This window comes from Carassius auratus, chromosome 24 (genome assembly GCF_003368295.1).
Source record: "Carassius auratus strain Wakin chromosome 24, ASM336829v1, whole genome shotgun sequence".
NCBI classification, from domain to species: Eukaryota; Metazoa; Chordata; class Actinopteri; order Cypriniformes; family Cyprinidae; genus Carassius; species Carassius auratus.
Window position 1 is genome coordinate 4,718,033 of NC_039266.1, and position 17,533 is coordinate 4,735,565.

General features: G+C 37.2%; 1 protein-coding gene across 1 annotated transcript; it reads right to left on the reverse strand.

The window, feature by feature from the left end:
• Positions 1–5,659: 5,659 nt before the first annotated feature.
• Positions 5,660–12,008, reverse strand: LOC113042161 (patched domain-containing protein 3-like). Its single transcript, XM_026200764.1, has 4 exons — positions 10,687–12,008; positions 10,459–10,580; positions 9,358–9,503; positions 5,660–8,601 (listed from the first exon to the last, which is right to left on the reverse strand). Exons 1-4 carry the CDS (start codon positions 11,383–11,385, stop codon positions 6,863–6,865), a joined length of 2,706 nt encoding a protein of 901 aa, XP_026056549.1. The 5' UTR covers positions 11,386–12,008; the 3' UTR covers positions 5,660–6,862.
• Between the last annotated feature and the right edge of the window lie 5,525 nt (positions 12,009–17,533).

Genomic DNA, 17,533 nt, shown 5'->3' on the forward strand with positions numbered 1-17,533 from the left:
ACACTCCGCCCTCTTTCGTCCACTCCAGTCTTAAAGCATGAGAACGGCAGAAACCATTTGCTGTAACATCTAGTGATGTCCGATTCGCGTAGGAATCGTTTATTGAGTCGGTTCTTTCAACGAACCATTTCGCAAAACAGACTCGTTCGGTCAGAGCGCGTATCCTGTTCTCGGCTTGCAAATCAGAACTGAACCGTTCGAAGGAACCGATTAGGGGAAATGAGTCGGACTTCCCAACACTACTAACATCCCGTCTTCTTCATCACCTTATAGGGTTTAGGAAAGTGCCCTTGATTGGTGTATGGTCATTTCTGCTGTCAGTCATTTGACGGAGGGCGTGTTTGTAAAACAGAAGGAGCTATCCAGTGCTGAAAGGAGAAAAAAAAAAACATACATCGAAAGAAACGACGATAAATCACATTAGGTTTCAGGTTACGGTAAAACCAGACAGGAGTACATTTATAACAGCTTTGCTATAAACGTAGCCTGCGTAAGCGTCAACAGGGCGATGCTGTTTAAAAGACACTTTGCGCCGAGATAAACGGCGGCGCTGTCGAGGTTAAATTATGCGCTAGTATTGAGAAGTTACAAAAAATGGAATTGCCGTGGTTGTTTATCGTAATAAACAGATCGCGATCCTGTTTACCGTTTGCTTTGTTTTTTAATTGTTGATCTATATCATAAGTATGACGGGCGTTTTTCGCCGTCGTCTTGTCTCGCGATTATTTCGAAGCTCGTCTCGTTAAGACGCCCTCAGCTGTTCAAAACGTGCTTTAAAACCCCAAAACAGATAAAATAGCTAGTGCTCGAAAAACCGCGTCTCGTTGCGTTCCGTCTATTTATTGAACGCAAAACGTGTCTTGACACAGACACATTCGAACGCGTTCTTGTTTACAGCACTGCGTCTTAAGAAGCCGTATCAAGTTTTAAACAGTTTCAAAGCGCGTCTCCGCCACGCTGTTGGAACGCAAGTATGCGTCCTGTGCGAACGGCCCCTAAAGCTGATTTAAATACAAGCCAATGCTGTGATACCAATCATTTATTCTTTGAATTAAACATATAAGCTGGACAAAGCTGTTTGCTTCGAGGAGACATAGAGTGCGCAGCACTGCTTGTCGCTCACTGGGGAAATAACTGCAGTGAAGCGAACAGCACACTATGAATGCATTCGACTGCGTGAGGATGTGAATCATGGTGCAATATGAGTCATCACCGCACGAGCGCTTAATCCAGATCTGTAAACAATGAGATGTTCAGAGCGGAATCTAAACGCGTGCGTCAGGGGCGCAAATGACTCAAGCGTCTAAATGAACTGAAATGGCACATAAGAGCAGACAATGGGTGATGCCATCACTGTCTCTGTGAACCATATGTGTCTGTCTCACAGAAATTAATCTCTCTGAACCATATGTTCATAAAATTGAAATATTTGCACATTATCAAATAAATCTCAATCCGACAAGATCATTTGGTGTTGCTTTAATATACTGATAATGTATCCAATCATAATTTAGCTCCTGATATGAATTATATAAAAATGGAAACATGGAGATTGTTTTCATGGAAAGCTTCACCAGGGATATATTTAATATATATATATATATATATATATATATATATATATATATATATATATATATATATATATATATATATATATATATATATATTCCTGGTAATTTATTATATAAATATTTATCTTATTTTGAATTAAGCATTGCAATTTTAATGTATGCATTTGACAGAAGATGTTTATTTTGTTATTGCATTGCATTTAGGGAACACAATTTTAATTATTGCTTTCTCTGTGAATCGAACCCATGGCTGATGCTAGCAACATGCTTTACTGTTTGAGCTACAGAAATGTTTTTAGGGTTGAAGGACGTTTTCATAAACTTGACAGGTCTGGAAAAGCCATAGGTTATATTTTTTTCTTAGATATTTCTGATCTTTATTGTATAATTCATGGTTTTAGCAGTGGCTTCATTGACACTCTCTTTCAAAATGTTAAATTATTTAGAGATTTTCAAAAAGGTTGAGTTTTAAAGGATCTTGTGTCCGTAAACTTGGGATAAATATGTTGAAGTTCATTAAAGGTGCCATGTGTAAAAATTGAGGTAAAAATATCCAAAAAAATGACCTACACGCATCAAAAGAATGAGAAGAAATAAGGGCGATGATGTCATTCAAAAAATGTCAAGTTATAGTGCTGCAGAGATATCAACCTTAATTAGCATTAGCATTATTAGCCACAGCCCGATAGGTGTCGTAATACCAGTTTCGGCCATGGGAGGCGGTATGCGGGCAACATAACCACCAGCCAACCTGTAATACACGAATAACTTGCACGGCTTCTGGGCATACTTGAACCTGATGTCAATCGTGTGGAAAGTACAGCCCACTACTTCATTTCAGTTCAGGGAAGAGAGCGGTAGGATGGCTGAAGCCCTTGGCAAGAGACCACCACCCGCTACAGGGAAACAACCGCGCTCGGAATCACGAATCAAATCCGATAAGAAAAGGAGCCGAACCAGAGTAAACATCGGCACTGCTTTCCATCGCTGGAGACAGCTGATGGACTTGAAAGAAATGAGGTTCGACTCCGAACTTGCAACATTTCTTTTGGATTGGTAAGTAAGATGCTTTTAGCATTTTGCTAAAAGTTTGTTTTATATGTTTGCGTATTTTTTTTCGGGAAGTTATAACATAGAAATGTATCGAAGGCTGTTCGATAAACGTGCTAATGTTAGCGATGGCTAACCGTAGGTGCGTTTGATAATTAGCTAGCTATAACTTATCCATTTTTTTATATCATAACTAACCTGCTCTGTCTAGTCTGTTGGTCTCCGTGTCCTCTTTGCTTCGTGGTTTTTCTGTGCACAAGAAAATTTATGTGTGGCGTTAAAGCGTGTGAAAAGAGTCAGCTGTCTGATGTTGACCAATGATGTTGACAGAATGCTGTCTGTCAAATTAATTTAATTCAAATAATGTGTATATACAACTCAAAATGTAATGTGAACAAAACGAATATGAACATATTCACTGGTAAAGGGGAAGGGGAGTAGCTTGAAGATGTCATGTTTCAAAATCACTTGACATCACCCAAATTTCCTCTGGAGGCAAAACGTCCTCTTAGGCTTCGGCTATGGCTCTAGGGTTGTTGTGAAGGTAGGGGTGGAGCATAAAGACTATGCCGTTTCTCGTTTGTTGCTCTAGAGTAGACCAATTCACTTTATTGAGGCATACTGCCCCCATCTGGTATGGAATGTGGAGTATGACTTGATTTTTTTGCCAGACATGACACATGGCACCTTTAAACTAAACTGTCTTTTGGCATCCTTAGCGCAGTTAAATGAAAATAATCACTGGTAAATGATTTTAATGTGAAAGCAATTTCTACAAGCATAAATCTCTTAACAGACATGTTAATATACAATATGTGTGTGGTGGCATGCATTAATAGGCTGTCACAGTTTCATGTTGTGACGAGCTTCTGAGGTGATTGGATCCTCACATGATACATTCAAAGCAAAAGGAATGTAATAATGATCTTATGGCACTGTTGTGTCGACAGCTTTACAGATGTGCAGTTTTCAATGCAGTTTTCAACACTAAACTTCTCTGAGTCAGAGTTTTCCCCCTCTGTTTCTTTATCTTTTTTTGGGAGTTTTATGGTGTGTCATCATATCATATACAGGGAGAAGACAGGCGAGACCAGGGGTGACTGGAGTGTGTGGCCACAGAGGGGATGTGTCAGACCCTTATAAACAACCTGATCAGGTGCATTTGGCAGCCATGGAGGTAGAATATGTCCATCTGCCTTAGCATCTGCTGCACCTTATAATTTTTAATGAGGAACAGTGTATACAATAATTTTGTAAATGTATACATTTTGCTATTTTATTGAACAGCCTATTCACTGAATGTGTACACACATTTGTCTATTAATAAAACCACCCTCCGGGGCCTTTTTTTGCACTCCTTACTCTCATGTGATTCTTCACTCCGTTACCATATATATATATATATATATATATATAGAGAGAGAGAGAGAGAGAGAGAGAGAGAGAGAGAGAGAAACTTTCTGTCTTAATTCCTGAAATGATTGCTACACTTTCTACAAGTGAACTGCTAGAATAAAGTAATCTTGACAAACAGTCAAGATATTTCAGTCTTTACAGATTCAAACAGATAGGAGCAGTACTTCCAGGAAATAGCTGACCAAGTTGGCCGCTGAGTGAACTGACCTGCCTTAAAAGGATCTATAAAAAGAATATATTTAGATTAGGACTTTCTTATATTTCAGAACTCTCTAAAGGGTTTTGTTCTGGGAATGAGTGGTACCTGCTATTGTAAAATATTAGGTTTGTGTGCAAAAGCTATCTGGCAGAGTGGCCTGCAATCATATTTGCAAATAGACACCTTTTTATAGATTAAGAAGTCACAGCTTCTAAAGCAACTACCCAGTTTATTGATAATCTAGAGTTTACATGGGTTATTCCAGACTACAAAATTGCAATATTTACATTATCTTTATTATGTCATATAGTATGCCAACATTCTTGTAGTGCTGAGGTATATTCACCTTTCATTCACACAAATGGCCTGGGTTAAAGTAGTATTTTTTTTCTAAATTAAATTTTCTAAATTAAGTGAATTGTGGAATTTCCATTCCATTCAGATTAAAACTTTGAAAGATTAATCTAAAGCTTGATTAATTTTACTTTTTGGAAATCTGTAATTATTAATGTGCATTTTTATCCTTACATTTCTTTACATTTCCTTGAAACATAATATGCTTGAATAATTGATTGCTGCATGGTTTTTGTATAATACTGTATTATGACACTTTTACCATAATACCATGTAATACATTTCAGTGCTTATATCATAGAACCAAATGAAAAGCTATCTGATTTGACAAACTTAGTCAGTTGTCCACCTGGTACATTTAGCACTTTGGATGCGTAGAGCTTGGGAACCAATCTCATTTAATAAGGGTCAAGTTAAAGACATGTAGAAGCAAGCAACTGTACAATGGCATGATTTGTTCAGCAAATAATGTTTTTTTTTTTTTTTTTTTTTTTCATGTTCGCTTTTGTTAACACTCTTGGTTAGGTTTATGTCAGTGTTGAGGAGTAGCTCGTTACATGCAACATCTTTACGTGATTTAATTACAAAATAAATGTAACTGTAATCCATTACAGTTACTGAGAAAAATTTGTAGTTAAAGTTACTTATGAAAATGTTAATCATTACAAATTGGGTTACATCTGAATATTTTCAGTAACAAGCTAGGGTATGTTGAATAGTTTTATTTTGTTGCTTTGCCTGTTTTTGATGTGCACAGTACCTCCTGCCGTTTAAAAGCTGTTTAATAAAGTAATGCAATTCTGATGCTTTTCTTGGTTCGTTGAATTTCCAGTGCATCACATCAAAATCACCCATTATATCAATCCATATAACCTGTCTGAGAGTTGCCACAATGGTGAGTGCTAAAAATATGTTCCAGAGCTGTGCTTTAGAATGAAATGTTTGAAAATGATTAACAGTTTAAAAGATATGTTATTAATTTAGGAAAGTAATTTAAAAAAAATACTTTAATAAAGTAATTGAAACAATTACACTACTTATTACATTTTACATAGGGTAACTTGTTCCAAAGTAACCTTCCTCATACTGGGTTAACAGTAGGGCTTAGTTTAGGTGCTGCGTTATTTTCAGAGTGATAGATCATTAATCCTTCAGCACAAGTGACCGGATCTATATTTTCAAAACTGTCATTACACGTACAAAAACAAACATAATATATCTGTCAAGGTTGGGTGAAGAGATGAGACCAGGACACAGTGATGCAGGAACGATAGGCTTTTATTAATAGTAAAAATAAAACCAAAACCGACAAAAAATACCCAGAGGGGGGAAATAGGCAGGTAGGCAGGCCAGTACAGGGCAAAGCAAGGCAAGGCAAGACAGGATCAGGCAAGAAACAACAGGGGTACATCTGACAATGAACTGGCACAGGACTGCGAACACAAGGAGAATAAATAGGGAAACAAGTAGGATAATGAGGGACAACAGATGGGGCAACAGAACCAAATCAGGTGCCATGGTGGGTGGGGTTTGACAATAGACATGAGAGCACATGGAACACAGAAACAAACAAAACAAAAGCCATGTGCTCAAATAAAACAAAAACACAAGCACATGGCCAGCAAAACATTCACAAGCCATGTGCTTGAACAAAACATGAACACGCAGCCGTGTATTCACACAAAACATGACAACATGAAAGCACACAGCCAATGAAAAACCCAAGCACAAGACAAAACATAACAAGAAAGCACACAGACGACATAAACATGAGCTGCATGCAACAACACGAGACAGTGAGAAACACAGAACACAAAAACACACAAGGGCAGAAGAGTGTATGGCCCGGGTGAATTCGAGACCACGCATTCACACTACAAGACAGAACATGGAGCACGAGTGTCTGAACCCCGGTGCAAAACCAAAACTGAACAAGACATGTGCCAGGATCCGAACACCAATCTCCAAAGAGAAAAAATGCAAGCAGACAAGAGAGCACAGTCAAAGCCGCACATTCACATAAAAACAAAGCCATGAATAAACTAGACCGAAGTGACAGAACCCTGACAATATCAGATTCACATTCAACTATTTCAGATAAAGCTATACACGTCACACACTGGACATTTCACTTTGAATACATTTCAACTTGTCAATACACAATACTCACTTTCTCTGTTAAATGAACCTGATAAGAATATGTAACATAATATCACAGAGAAACTAAAGAATGCAGACGTTATTTACATGACGAATGTACACTCGGCTTCTATGGACAGTCCGGGTCATGGCACCAACCTGAAGGCATCTCATTATTTGGAATAAAATATATTTTAGTACTCTGTGTTTTAACAATTTGTCTAGAAAAGTGACAATTGTCCTTGGTAAATTCATGGTTATCATATGTCATGCTTTTGTTTTCAATTAAAATTACTTTTGGAATAACACCATGCACAGTTGTTGTTGTTTTCTTCTTAGTTTCATTTGAACTACAGGACAGTAGGGTCAGAAACACTGGGATGAAGACGATACTGTGAGCCAAACCAAAAATCATAACGAGAAACATGATCTTAAAGAATGTCCTGAAGATGTGGTTCTTGGATGCAGCCAAAACTAGTACGCCTATTATTGTTGAGGCAGCTCCTTGTAGCACCGGATATCCCAGAGAAAACAATGCATCAACTACCCGTTCATTGGCTGTTGATTTTTTGCTCGAAACAAACGCATATGAAATATGTGCAGAGAAGTCGACAGTGAAGCCAATGCACACCACCAGGATGATCATCGAAATGGAATCTAGGTTGACACCCCATAAGGCCATAAAACCCGTGACACCGGTGATGACTGAGCCGATAGAAAATGTGACCCACAGGGAACAGATTGGGTTTGGGATTAAAAACAAGGAAACAACCAACATGACAGCTGTGGTGAAGCCAACATTCTGAATGGTGCTGGTCACTATTACCAAATATTGGTCCAAGTAGATGAACAATGGGTGGAACACTAGAAGTTTAGCTACACTACAGCTGTGAGCTGTGTTTCTGAGTTCATTGAACATCATTATCTCCATACTGGCGTTGGAAATATCCAAAGTCTGTACAAAAAATCTTGAAGCATTGATTTTGCCTTCTGCAATGTTAACGTCAAGCTTAAACTCTGGATAGAGCTGGAAAAAAGATACTAAATTGTCCATGAAGATGGTTTTATTGTCTAGATTCAGGCCTTGGGTTTGAGCAAATTGTAAGTAAAAGTCTAACCAAGAGACAGACAGATTTCGATTGACAAATGTCAAGTTGTAGAGTTTTTCCATGCATTGGTTTAGTTCTGATCTACTGCTCTTGTTCCAGTAGGGCAACTCTTCAGTCACTACAACCATGATATTTGGACCATACCTGGAGAAGAATTTCTGATCATCATCATAATAATTTACTACATATGAATCATCAGCTGCCAGGTCCCTCATATTAATACCCTGCTGTAAATTAAAACATCCATAGATGCTTCCAGCCAAATAACCCAAATACAGCAGGATCACACAGACTTTGGTCCAGGGCTTGGTCAGGAACGGACCATAACAGAACTTGAAGAAGTGTGCTAAGGGCTGTTGTTTCTCAGCACTGGTTTCTTGGTCATAGTCACCACCTACACAACAGAGACGATACGCCAAAGACTTTCCTTCAGGAGTGTGTGTTGGGAGTTTGCAGCAGGTCAGCCAGTGTCTGTTACTCTGCTCTCTCCTGCCGTTTAGGGCTAGAACACTTCCAAAGAAGAAGATGTTATAAATGTAACAGAAAACAATGGATGTGCTGGTGTACAAGCAGAAGGCCTGGACTGAGCGAAATTCACTCATGAGCCCGATGTAGAAACCAAGAACATCAGTCAGTGTAGTGATAGTTATAGACATGGCAGCTTCTTTGAAGGTTTCTGCCATTCTCTTCTCCACTGGATCCTTCACTTTGGTTTGTTGCCAGTTGGAAAGCATGATGAACATGTCATCAACACCAATGCCTGTGAGAAAAGTGTGCTCTTTATAAACCAACTCTAAACCAAAGGGACAATATTAAATTTGCACTTTTAATTGTTTATGCTAAACATTTTAAAACAATGCTCTTAAAGTTATACAGACATTTGCATTTGACCAAATTTAGACTAAGAAAATTGAGGTTTGTCAAAAGTTGAAAAAAAGATTAAATCTAGTCCTGCAGGCTGCAGTGTCACACGATTCCTCAAAAATAATTATAATATTCTAATATGGTGCTCATGAAACATTTCTTATTGTAATCAATATGCAGATGTACAGCTTAATACTGTAACTCATGACTCTTTTTTTTTTTTTAAATGGCACATAACAGGAAAGCACTTATTGAAACAGAAACCTTTTGTAACATTATAAATCCCTTTACTGTCACTTTTTATCAATTTAATGTTTCCTTGCTAAATAAAATAATTTGTCAAATAAAAATACACTTTTGAATGTTACTGTATTTATGAAAAGTGCATACTTCTAAAACAAGTCATAATGGAGAGGTCATGAAATTACAGTAGAGTTGTTTTTTCTTTGTTTTTGTTTTTTTGTTTTTTTTTGGAGCTTGACAGCACCCATTCCATTCTACTTAAATTTTATGAAAATGAACACAATTACCATCTTATTTTGTGTTAATCAAAAACAAGACAACAATATTAATAAAAAGTTTCTGTAGTGTATATAACAAATATGTAATTATGCTTAAATTAATTTTCTATTTTGCACAAACACACACTTACCCAGAATCAGGAAAGGTGAATTAGCCACTGTTATTACGAATGGCACTCGGAAAAGGAGCAGCAAGCCGAAGCTAGAGAGCACAGCCAGACCCGCAGACAGAACTCCCACGAAAGAAACCCACATCTTGTTCCTCACATTATCAAGACTGAAATTAAATGTAAAATAATGCATGACAACTAGTGATTTTTTTTTCTCACTCAATATAAATATTTAATCAAAATGGGTTTGTCCCCCTTTTGCTTACTAGCATTTAAGGTGGCTTAAACACTTTTCTTTGTTTTAACTTATTACAATTATAAAACTTTCCAAGACAAACATTAATAACACACACAAACACACTCACACAATTGTTTCTATAAGGACATTACATAGGCGTAATGGTTTTTATACCGTACAAACATAATTTTCTGCCCCCTCACCCTAAACCTCACAAAAAAAAAAAAAAAAAAAACGTTTTTTTTTATATTTTCAGAAAAAATAATTCTGTACAATTCATAAGCTACTTTTATTAGGTAGCAAAAATTCTGGTAATTTCCTTATGGGGCCTTTTGATTCCCAGAATACACACACACACATATTGATTTCCATTTTTTTCAAAGCCTTTTTCTAACCCTACACTTACAGTATACACTTAAGAGTTTTTTTTTCAACTGCTTACACACAACAGTTTTACTTATCACACATTTCTGAAACCACACACCAAATCTGCAAATGCCTATACGTTCATTCTCTGCCTTTGACACAATTTTTAATTTCATAAAACACTTTTTGCACAACACAACACACAAAATGTGTTTAAAATGTATGCTTTTGAGATGTGTTTGTGATATTTTGAATGCAGTGTTTCATTTTGCAAGAAATGTGAGGCATTTTGCACTTTGTGTGTGCAATTTTTGGAATTATTATTATTATATATATATATTTTTTTAAATGTAAGCAGTTGAAAACAACAACAACAACAACTGTAAACCTAACCCTTACAGAAACCATTCAGCTACTTTAGATTTTTAAAACATTTCATTCTGTGTGATCATATTATTATTATTTTGTATAATTAGATTATACTCCCTGTCTGAATATGTGTGATATCAGTTGCTTACCGCATGCAAGATACCACCGAGAAGGAGATTGCAAGTGAGTAAGTTATTGAAAAGAGAGGAATGCCATCTGTTGTGTGTTTCTCTATCTCCTCTTGTCTGGAGACTGAAGTAAAATAAGACACCTGCAGATTGAGACGGTTATCTATATATATATGCTCCTTATGAAAACACAGTATGTATAATGTATTTGCCTGTGTGAACAACTCCCTCACAGGTTACTTACTGTACCTTAAGTCCTTTGCTGAGTGTTTTTTTGGATAGAACATTTTGGAACTGTTGAAGCCATTCAGAGGTTCCATTGTTATCCTGCAAAAAGTAGAAAAGTCTGATGGCACGTGCCTCCTGGATCACACCTCCTCTTTCTTCAACACCTCCTACTGTAGAGCCAAGAAAAACATCTTTCCCTTTCCATGTTTTTATCGGAAATGATAAATTGGAGGATTTATTACCAATAATGTCCAGTATGGGATTTGAGACACAGTCCCCATTTTCTCTGGCACAAATATCTTTAAAACTTATCTGAGTTTGATGGGCTTTGACAGACAGACTCTGCACTTGCTTGTCAAGTGCACTGATTTCCTTAAACAGGTCACCTGTTAAAATGTTTCCTTCCAAAATAGAAAATACAATCACTGAATAGTTTCCTTCAGCATTGAGTCTTTGTTTTGAAAACAATGAATCGTTACTTGGAAAAGTTTCTTTTATAAAATGTCTGGCTTGCTTGGATGGTCCATTGATAGGTGTGAACTGATTCTCAACGTCATTGTTCTCGAGGTCTTCGAGAAAGTACAGTCCTCCTCCCAGAGCAGCGGACATTATCAGAGGAATGACAAAAAACCAAACCGGATAAGAGCCAACCAGATGGCCAAGTTTCTCAAAAAGCTTAGAGACAGGTTTCTCAATGCAGTCTGTACGATAAAACGCCATAGTCTTCAAGGAAAGGGGTAACAGGCAAAACTAGACTGAAATCTGTTCTGAAAGATGTTCTCATCTGTTCTATTTATCAGTCTACACATTTGCTTAAACCATGCCCAGAGGTGTGTTCATACAATATAAGGAGTGTGATTTTGTAATAATTATCCAGAAGTAAGACTGGCATATTTTATATTTCCTCAGAATCATCTTCAAGAGCCTAGGACTTTTAAACTATGAATGAAGGAAGTTTTTATTTATGGAATCAGTTGGTGACAACAGTTAACCATTAACAACAACAAAGGTTAAACATCTAAAGGTAAATTCAATATGATCAACCAAATCATATAGCTTGAAGTCAGTAAACAAACACCTTGGAAAAACTGAGGCTGGTGTGGGTTTACTTCCTCATTCATTTATTTTTTTGCAGGGTTACAGATAACTAGTCAATAGTTTACTTATGGCAAGACACTAGAGGCAAACACATTTTGTTTCACACACTGGTCAGTTTTGAGATTTTGGTTGGATTTAAAAATTGTATTTCTAAAATATGGTGAAAATGTTTCTTTTCTTCTTTTCTTTTCTTGTCTTTTTCTTTTCTTTTAAAATCCTTAATTATCAGCAACATGAAACAATAATTGTGAACCTGGATTTATCCCGCTTTTTCTTTTTTTTCTTTTTTGAAAATGTATGCCAGTTGGTGCATACTTAATTTGATAATGTTTAATTTGCATACTTATAACATTTCTGGAAAAGAAGTTTGAAATTCTTAATGTAATCATTAACCTAGGGAAGAATGGTATCTAATATATAAAATAACAGCATGTCAATCACAAAAGTGATTATACAGTACATGACAAACTGTTACATTTTACTGTCCATGTTCAATAAACCATAAAAAAATGGCCCATGCATATGTGGAACAGTCTTTAAAAGGTCAGTTCACACAACAAAATTAGACTGTGTTTTACTCACCCTTGAGACATCCTAGGTGTATGTGACTTTCTTCTTTCAGACGAAAATATTCCTTTAAAGGGATACAACAAACAGCCTAGCATTTTTTACTTAAGTTTTAAGTCTTGCCTGTCATAAAGGGGCTACCACTTGATTTCGCATAAGCCTGCTGAAGGAGCTTTCTCAACAGATCCCTAGTAGCAACACCCTGTTTAGATCCGAGGATGCATAGGTGGAATGGTGCCCAAGATGAATGGGGCTTTTCAAAACAGTATATTTGAGAGTCATCGACTCGATCCGTGTAAATAATGCTGAAGCACTCTGGGGAAAAAAACAGAGAACTCAGTATCATATGAGAGGAGAACTCAGAATTCAGAGTAGTGCGCTCATAGGCGACCCTTGTTGAAAAAGGGGAGCGCTGCTAAACTACCACAAGAATCGCCCAAATAGCCCCTCATGTTGAGGGAAGCGATGCTTGAAGTGTATAAACAAATACACACTTTCAGCTAACTTCGCGATCAAAGGCCTAAGCCATAAAGTTGAAATTGTCACCCTTTGATCACTGAATACACAAACATTTTTTTTTACTTTTTTACCATTTACAACACCAGAACCCCAGCAATACTAATTAGATTACAGTTGAGTTGCAAACCCCGAAAACCTTAAATGTTTTACAATCTTCGCTGACATGGTCGTAACAGTAAACACAAAGACGTTAGATGCCAGACACCAGATGCGTTTCTATGCACTACTTGAGATGAAATATTTTGCCTTTTGTGTAATGTTGTAAAAGTTTAGACGTTTTTCGATACAAATGATAGAAAGTCTATGGCAAGAAAATCAAAGACTTTCCAAAACATTTCATTCCAATTAGATTTGTGTATGCCTAAAAACATGTTTTAATTGATATAGCAATGATAGAAGTTAATATTGTCAAAATAAAAGACGTATTCAAGGACTTAGGTTAGACTACTGAAGTAAGTGTGAGTGACTTATTAAAATTAAATAAAAAAACAACACTTTTTTCCAACAAGGATTTTTGTTGAGACGAAAAAATAAAATCGTATAGGTTAACCTTTTTAAAGTAAAAACATCGGTTGCTTTGAACATTAACACAGAAAGGCATACATTACTGGTAGTTTTACTAATACGGTCTGAGATTACTCAATTTTCATTCACACTCTGCACATCATAAAACAGAATAAATGTAAAATAAATAAATAAAACAACACTGAAAAAAAAAAAATAAATAAATAAATAAATTATATATATATATATATATATATATATATATATATATATATATATATATATATATATATATATATATATATAAAGAAAAAGTAGGGCAGTAACAGATTTTCACATTAAGAAACCAAAGTCCTCTAATGAAGAATACACAAATCTTGCTTTGGGACTTTTCATTCCTTTTAACATCTCCAGATACATCAAAAATTTCCTCTTTAAGTACCACTAAACGTGGGGGGATTTTGAAAAACATACATTTATGAATGTAGAATTTAGTGCCAGAAGTTAATATTAACAAAATAAAAGACATATTCAAGGACTTTTGTTTAGAAGAAAAAATAAAGAGTATATAGGCTAAACCTAGTTTTAAAGTAACTCATATACATAGATGCATCTAAAAATCCGGAAAGAGTCCATACAGCAGCAGCAGCTATATATTTTCCAAGGGTTAGGTATAGAATACCAGAAAGAACATCTAATCATCCGTCAGTTTATACTACAGAAATGATTGCCATATTTTTGGCTCTTCACTGGGCTGAACACATTAATATACTAAAGTGGTCATATATTCAGACTAATTTTCAGCACTATCAAGTTTAAAGAGTGGCAAATCTTAACAAGATCTTAACAAGACATTTTGTCAGTCATTTTACAGAGTTTGTTCAGAATACAAGCAAAACAAATATTTATTTTGTATGGATAACCGCACATTTAGGTATAGAAGGTTATGAAAGTAGTGGACCAGATAAAAACATTAAAATATCAGACATCAAATTTAATACTCCAATGAGTAAATTATAAATAAAAGGGTTAATTAAACAACAACAACAACAACAACAAAAAAAAACATTAAAAGATATGTGGCAAATTAAATGGGGTTGTGAGAATAAAGGACGGCATTTATATAATATTCAAAGAACAGTTGGAAATGAAAGGAGAATTTTGGGGATAGAAAGGAAGATCTCATCATAGAATTGGACACATTGCACTTAATCAGTCATTATTTATAAGAGGAAAAACATGTGTCTGGACTTTGTGTTAAATGTGATCTTCCTGAAACAGTTGCACCTATTTTAATAAAATGTAAAACATATGACAACGAAAGATTACAACTTACAGAAGCACTTAATATGGAAATAAACCAGATATTATTTTAGACATTGTTAAATAAAGATGTGGCTATAGAAATGTTTCACAGATTAAGTATCTCAAAGAGTTGATAAACAGTATTTAAAGAATCACTACTAAGTTTATTATTATCATTAATTTTATTTTTGTATTTCTTTTATCTCTTATGTTTGAGTTAGTTTTCATTAATGTCAATGCTCCACACTCCTGTCCTGTAGGTGGCTGTAAATCCACCTAAAGCTTTGCGTCAAAACGAAGAAGAAGTGGTTTGAGTGGGACCAGATGTAAGCATTCTGAGTATGTCAGCGGTGCTGTGAGGTTGTTTTACCAGAGGCTTCGCAAACTCTGTCGGAGGATCTTTGAGATCAGCGTAAATGCATACCTATTTTTTCTTTTGTTTTAACCTTTCACCAAGCGTTACAAACATCAACTTTTCTTGGTTTGAAACATTGCTTTACATTAGCTTCTTTTTTTTTTGGTTTGAGGCGATCTAACGTTACCGGAGACGTCGTAACACTTTGCTGGGAAATCTTTATTTCTTTTGTATAACTCTGTCATTAACCATCTCGATTTTTTAAATTGTAGTTAGTGGTACAAGTATAGATTTGACAAGTATCTTGTGCTGGTGTTTTAAAGACGGGGTCTGATGTATTTTCGAGATCAGCGTAAATACATACCTCTTTTTTCTTTTGTTTTAACTTTTTCTAACATCTAACATTGACAAACGCCAACTTTTCTGGTTTTTGTATCGTTGCTTTACATTCGCTTCTTTTTTTTAGTTTGAGGTAAGGTACAAATGCTATAAAACTCTGTAACCTAGTTTTCTAGCTGAAAACAAAACACCTTTTTAAATTGTAATGCTACAAGCTCTCACATCTTTTTGACGTGTTGCTTAACGAAACATATCTGATAGTTTTTTGACTTGTTTGGTTGTTTTAGATAAATAACCAGTAACCTAGTTTTCTTTTTATTTCATTTGTAACAACTTTAACAACGTTTTTACATTGTTTCCATTTCGTATGTGTTTATAACCTTTTTCTTGAAATGCACTGTGTACTTAAAACCTTGGTAAAAGCTTCCCTTATACCATTTTCACATTTTTATGTTTAAAAAAAACACATAGCTTCCCAACACACACAAAAAACACCCCCCTCCTTCTTAGGTTCATAAGTTCATATTTAGGTCACTGGGGTGTACAGGGAGGGGAGGGGAGGGGAGGGGGCATGTAAAAACAGGTGTCCAGAACAGATGGCTTTTATGACCCTCATCGATCAAATTTTTGGAGACAAGGAAGCCTTTACCCTCTCTGAAAGTGTAATTTAAGATCTTTTAGGGGTTATCAGGAGAAAACGCCTCATCACGCGTATACACGTGAATCGACTCCAGAGGGTTAAGGGTGGAGAGAGATAGCCTTCACTCTGACCCCTTGCTGCATAAAAGGAAAGCATGACCTGATTGGGTATCTCGGGGGGTCTTTTCAATGAAAAGAACACCACTCGAAGAACAGGTTCCACTTCAAGGAGTAAGCGTGCCTTGTAGATCCGTCTCACCAAAGTGATCATGACAACTACCTCTTGGGGTAGGTCACCAAGAACCTCCGACATGAAGTTTCCACAGGTCTGGAAGCAGGTGCCACAGGGTGGCCCATCTCTGAGTCAGTAGATCCTTCCTCAGCAGAATCACAAGCAAGACCAGCTCCTCGTCCTCCCTGACCTTGCACAGTGTCTGTGTGAGAAGGCTCACTGGGGGAAATGCATACTTGCGCAGGCCCCGCACCCAGCGGTGTTCCAGTGTGTCCATGCCAAGTGTTCCCTCTGGAGAGGCAAACATGTCTACCTGAGCGGCTCCGAAACATCTCCACATCAGCTGGAAGTCTGGGGATGGAGAAGCCACTCTCCCAGGGGGCAGAGTTTGAGGCAGCTCGTTGGCCACACGGTTGAGCAGGTCTGGAATGTGAATGGCACAAAGTGACCACAGATCCTTCTGACTCCAAAGGAGGAGGTGGTGGGCGAGTTGCAACACGAATGCAGACCACCTTGTTGGTTGATGTATGCAATGGTCACTATGTTGTTCGTTCAGACCAGCACGTGCTTGCCTTGTAAGCACCCTTTGAGATGGTTCAAGGCAAGGTACACTGCCAACAACTCTAGACTATTGATTTGCCAGTGCAGATGGGGGCCTGTCCATACCTAGACACTGCATTGCCATTGTATGTGCGGTGGTGGAGGCATCTGTGTAAACCACAGCATGCCTGGAGGCCTGTTCTAGGGGCACTTCTGCCTGGATGAACGTAAGATCTGACCACGGGGGGTGAAGGTTTGGTGACAGGTCAGTATAACTTGACCCCGGTGAGTACCGTGTTGCCACGCCCACCTCAGGACTCAGCCATGAAGCCAGTGCTGAAGAGAACTCATATGCAATAGCCCTAGTACTGTAAGTGTGCCCCAGGAGCCTCTGAAATAATTTCAGAGGGACCGCCGTCCTGCCCTTGAATGAATTCAAGCAGCTCAGCACCGACCGTGCACATTCCTCTGTGAGACATGCTCTCTGTAAGACCGAATCCCACTCCATACCGAAAAAAGAGATCCTCTGGATCGGGGAGAGTTTGCTCTTTTCCCAGTTGTCCTGAAGACCCAACTGGCTGAGGTGCCAGAGAACTTAGATCCCTCTGCTTGCACAACTGATCTTGAGACTGTGCTATTATAACCCAATTATTGAGATAGTTGAGGATGTGAACAACCTGCTCTCTGAGGGGAACAAGATTCCCCTCCAAGACTTTAGTGAAGACATGGAGAGACAGGGACAGCCCGAAGGGCAGACACTTTTAATTGTA

What these genes read in the sequence shown, in the direction of transcription:
- LOC113042161 (XM_026200764.1), bottom strand. Translation starts at nt 11,385, where the DNA reads ATGGCGTTTTATCGTACAGACTGCATTGAGAAACCTGTCTCTAAGCTT. An exon ending in TCGGTGGTATCTTGCATGCG is followed by an intron (nt 9,504 to 10,458) that starts GTAAGCAACTGA and finishes ATTTAATTTCAG; the next exon opens with TCTTGATAATGTGAGGAACA. An exon ending in TTCACCTTTCCTGATTCTGG is followed by an intron (nt 8,602 to 9,357) that starts GTAAGTGTGTGT and finishes CTTTTCTCACAG; the next exon opens with GCATTGGTGTTGATGACATG.